Source organism: Habropoda laboriosa, unplaced genomic scaffold (assembly GCF_001263275.1).
Source record: "Habropoda laboriosa isolate 0110345459 unplaced genomic scaffold, ASM126327v1 scaffold15, whole genome shotgun sequence".
NCBI lineage: Eukaryota > Metazoa > Arthropoda > Insecta > Hymenoptera > Apidae > Habropoda > Habropoda laboriosa.
The window spans coordinates 1,875,231-1,880,243 of NW_017100141.1; the positions used below are offsets into that span (position 1 = coordinate 1,875,231).

At 43.9% G+C, this 5,013-nt stretch overlaps 1 protein-coding gene across 1 annotated transcript in view; it reads right to left on the reverse strand.

The window, feature by feature from the left end:
• LOC108570944 (protein outspread) overlaps positions 1 to 5,013 on the reverse strand; it is a 223,782-nt gene that overhangs the window by 104,300 nt on the left and 114,469 nt on the right. Inside the window, exon 3 of the mRNA XM_017932885.1 lies at positions 1,103 to 1,168. Coding sequence (XP_017788374.1) covers positions 1,103 to 1,168 — 66 coding nt within the window. The remainder of the gene's footprint in view (positions 1 to 1,102; positions 1,169 to 5,013) is intronic.

Here is a 5,013-nt window from a genome sequence, read left to right on the forward strand (position 1 = left end):
ACAGGGTTTCACCGGTAACAGTCGGCCATCAGTGCGGCTCTAAATCAATTCTGACGCTTTCTAGCGTAAGCACCGACCATCGACGTCAGAGTGGAACGTCCGTGCGGCGAGATTCGCGGTCGACGTCGATGGTATTGATGGCGCTGACGATGGCCGCTAACTACAATTGACTTCGACCTCTGCAGCCGCCAGACTCCGAGGTAGCCGTTTCAAGGGGCAGCTTTTGATTCACTGCCTGCCATAACGTTGCCAGACTGACAGTTCACGATTCCTCAACCGGTGATAACCGTGCACCGCTCGCGCGCCATTTGCTTCTTCCTTCGAGGACGCCTTAGAAGAAAACGTGCAAAACCAACACTCTCCGATTTTCACGAAATTTATACCTGGTATAGTGCGCGAAAAAATATTCCACGCGTATTTTCTTTTATCGAAAATCGTCCACTCTGAAGGGGAGAAAAAAATCCCACAATGTCGAGGGTTGACGTGTACTTTCTGGGATATCTCGGGAACTAGAGGGTCTAGGAAAAAGATCTCTTTTTTTAAACTGCGTGTTTTTTAACGATAATTTGGAAAAATAATCGTTTGTTTAAGTAATACATTAAAAAATCTGGTGCAAGTTTATCGAGATTAATATCGCAGGAGGAATTTTGAAAAATTCTCGAGAGTAATTCCAGACTTCCACTCCCAGTATCTACCTTCGCAATACGAATTCTTTCTTTCCCAACGATATACAATAAATACACGTTAAAGCCCTTCATCCATCGAGCACAAAGGACCATTACAGCTGTCATAAAGCGTCGTTGATTCCAGTAATAACTATCCTAGCAAAAAAAAGAAACAAGTGAAAAGGACTACTTATGTTCGTATTGTTAAGACGTGACGCGCGTTGAACTCTTCGAAACGATCACTCTCGCTGAACGAAACCGTACCGAGAAGGTAAACGGATCTGTCAACGGCAAAGTGGATTTTCGACAGCGCGTCGTGTTTCACGGGACGAAAAAAACGATAGGAGAGCCTTAAGAGGATGTTCGATTGCTCGTGTGCAACGAGTTACATCGAACACGGTGTTTTCGTTAAACGGTAGTTTGCAAATTAGACTCACGTGCTCGTCCACAGAGTACGTCAGCTCTCCGTCGTCGTAGAGAACGAACCATCTTCTCTGCCATCTCTGAAAAATCAAATTTCAAAAATTCACGTTAGTTTGCAGAAGGAAAGAAAAATTACAAATAAATTTAATATCTATTTGAGGTGAACAATTTTTCATATTTCAGCAATTTACGAGAGAAATATCGCGAAAGTGGCTGCTCGATTACGAGTATTTTATGGAGGTAGGCTACGTTTACGGGCGTTAGACGGTCGAAAGGACGTTGAAAGGGACGATTAGTTGAGAGCAGCCGGACGAGGAACGTAAAGAATTCACTTTCGATGACACCCGGTCGTTTTCATGGAAACACTTATTGCATCAAGTGAAAAGAATTCCGCTGAACCTGCTCAACCCACATGCAGGAATCTCTAAGGTCTCCCGACGCGGCAGCTGGACAATTAGCACGCCGCCGCCGTTAATTAGAAACAAAGCTTAAGGAGACGAAGAAGCCGTACCGTTTTGCTCGTCAACCCTCGCCGTTTCTTCTTCGTTCGTGCTCAATATCGAGTTAACTTGTCCTTCGAAGTATGCACTTGAAACTTTATTTGAGAAAAAATTTGTAAAGTACCGGTTTCGTATTCACGCAGAAGGAATATCATATAGAAAGTAGAAGAAAATTACAGACTTTTCTGTACTGTTAGAATTCGCTTGTATAGTAATACGTGACGATAGCTACAGAGAGACACAGACAGACACAGTGAAGGCTTCATTCCAACCGGAGTATTACAAAATTCTGAGAGGCAACTGCAACGCAAACATTCCACACCCAGTTTCCTCGGGCAGTATCACATAGATAACACCCAACAACTCATTCTAATTACCCAACGATCACCTACATCTCCTACGTATCGAGTCCACTGTCCGCGCCTCCGCGTTCTTCACGCCGTATCCGAGGATATCGCGCGACGCTGTCAGATAAGCGTGGGCGACGTGAATGAAACGGGCTCGAGGATAGCTAGAGTTAGGTATAACTGTGACTGGTTTTCACGGGGACACACACAGTTCACCAGGGGTCGATCCCCGTGGGTTGATCATCCGCGAGGGGACGCGACGTCGTCGCCGTTCCGTCGTTCAAGCAGGCAGGCAGTTAGAGGTACCGTTGCGAAATTCTCCGACATCGAGTGAACGGGAGGAGCGGAGAAGGAGAGGAAAAAAGGGGAACGGGGAAAAATCGAGAGGTGGAGAAATTGATGGACAGAGAGAAGTAGAGAGGGAGAGAAAGAAAAAGGGAGAAAAATGGGGGGAGAGACGGAAATAGAGAAAAAGAGGAAAATGGGGAGAGAGAGAAAGGGGGGCGAGATTTCAGCCTACACGAGGCGGCGGTATCTTCATCTGGTAATTATTCAGCGGGCCTCGTACGGGAGAGCCGCACGGCACGTGCGTGGGAAGATCTCTTCGTGGAGGAAGAGGAAGACGAAGCGGACGAACAATGCCGCGGGATTGAGACGGCGCGAGAGAAAGCACGGAACGGGCCCGTAATCTCTTCCTCGTGGAACGCTAGCGAGGGCTCTCCGGGCTCTACACAGCAGCCTCGGCTTCTCGCCTCGATAGAAATGGTGGGGAACGTGCGAAAATCCTCTGGCACACGCTACGTTACTATCATATCCTGAGAGATGCGTTGGTGGATGGTCGGTTACCCTTTGTCACCACTTTCGATCGAGTTATTTTCGGATCTGTGGGAGAGATCATCGTCGTTCTGTCGTCCCCTTTCCAAGAACGACTCCAGTAGGTGAGAAACGCGAAGATTTATCAATGGAAAATTAGAAAAGTAGGGACCAAGAGGATCTCTGAAAAATTGTCATCCAAGTTAAAGTAATAAATATTGGAAATAAGAGTTGGCAATTTTTTCCGCAAAATGAACAGCGGAAAGCATTGTGAACAGCTACCAATTAGAATTGGTCAAAGTTTCGCAAGAAATAGCGCACGTCGTAATTTCGTGCATCGAGGGACCCGCATATTCCTGACCTACCACATCTTCCTGGTTTCAACAGCCGGTCGTTAACACCGCCCACCAACCAGGCTGTTTCTGGTTCAACCCGTTCCGATCATCGATGAGTAAAATCACCGAGGTTCCAGCGGTTACGACCGAGATAACGACCTCGACCATTCTTTTAACACTTCTGCCCTATTCACCGTGCTTTTCTATCAACGCCGCGAGATAAACAACAGCTGCGAGCAATCCCTGCTCCTTGAAGCATTCGCGACCACCGTGCATCGAAAATTATTGAAGAATTCTCGAAAAAAAAAAAAAAAAAGAAAAATTTAGCAATTTCAAGAATGTTTTCAGGAATTCTTCATTACTAAAATCTATCGAAGGAAATGAAATTTCCATTGAACTCTCTGTAAGATTGATTGCACGTTCAATTCTCCAAGATTTATTTGGGAAATGGTTGTTGAAATTTTGGAATATCAAATGGGCTGACCAGTGGAGAACAGAGGCAACTTGGGAACGCTGACCTACCGCACCTTCTTCCGGGTATAGCGACGATCGTTTTGCATCGCCCACGGATCAAGGACTTCTGGTTTCATCGGCGCACGAGCGTCGCGTCGATCATCCGGGACGGGATGCTTCCTCGACAGGAAGGTGGGCAAAAAGGTGAACATACCACTTTGTCACTGGTGACGCGGGGAATTTCGCGTCGCCACTATCCTGGGGACACTGATCCTGTCTCGACATCTCGCCAATTACTATCTAACACTGTCTGCACGCTAAACGTATTCACCGCTGAAATTTGCAATCTTCGATTCGTCCTTAAACTTTTGTAAAACTTTGTAATCTTCGATTCTTCCTTAAATTTTTCAACGTAGAAGAGAAAAATTTGCAATCTTCGATTCGTCTTTAAACTTTTGTAAAACTTTGTAATCTTCGATTCTTCCTTAAATTTTTCTACGTAGAAGAGAAAGATTTCCAATTTTCAAATTAATCCTCAAACTTTTCAACGCAGAAGAGAAAAAATTGCAATCTTCGAAATTAATCCTCAAACTTTTCAACGCAGAAGAGAAAAAATTGCAATCTTCGAAATTAATCCTCAAACTTTTCAACGCAGAAGAGAAAAAATTGCAATCTTCAAATTAATCCTCAAACTTTTCAACGTAGAAGAGAAGAATTAGTAATCTTGGAAATTACATAAAAATACGAATAAATAGCATTTTCCACGATACAGATCACGATGCATGAGTCAAGAAGCGCGTGAATCGGTGTCATAAAGCACAGGATTAAATTTCGCATAATTAGAATTGGATCTTTGGCTTTCCGCATACTGTACACCGTGTACAACAATGATGCACAGATAAGAGAAATATAGCGAAGTCGTAAAAACAGCACGTAGCGAAGACAATAGAGCGTTTGAGTATGATTCATGTGTCTCGTTACGTTCCTACATGCAAATCGTATGACTAAGACAGAACTGAAGACACGATTTTCTCGTAGAACGCTACGCATTGTACGCGCCTCTGCGTAGACCACTCTCGAGCGGTAACATTAATTCGTAAATTTCCCTTGTTAAAGCTAACGAATCGTACACCTGGTTATTATAGTAACAGCGTTTAGATTACGGTTTGATTACCCAGTTTCTCATGCCGTACGATACCATAATTGCCATGGAAAATTATGGGAATCGAACGGTTTTCATGTTTCCATAAATATCCTTCTTATTATACAACCAACGCTTCACAAACAGAAACATGACCGAACCTTCAATTTATACAATAACCATCGTTCCAAGATGAATTTTGTATTTTTCTCTATCGTGAACTCTGAAGAAACTTTTACAGAAATTTGTCCCTTTTAATTTGAAAAATTAGTCCAATTCTCCACAAGTGTCAGTCCGCAAGGAACCTAAACCTGACACTTGTAGAGTCAGGGACTA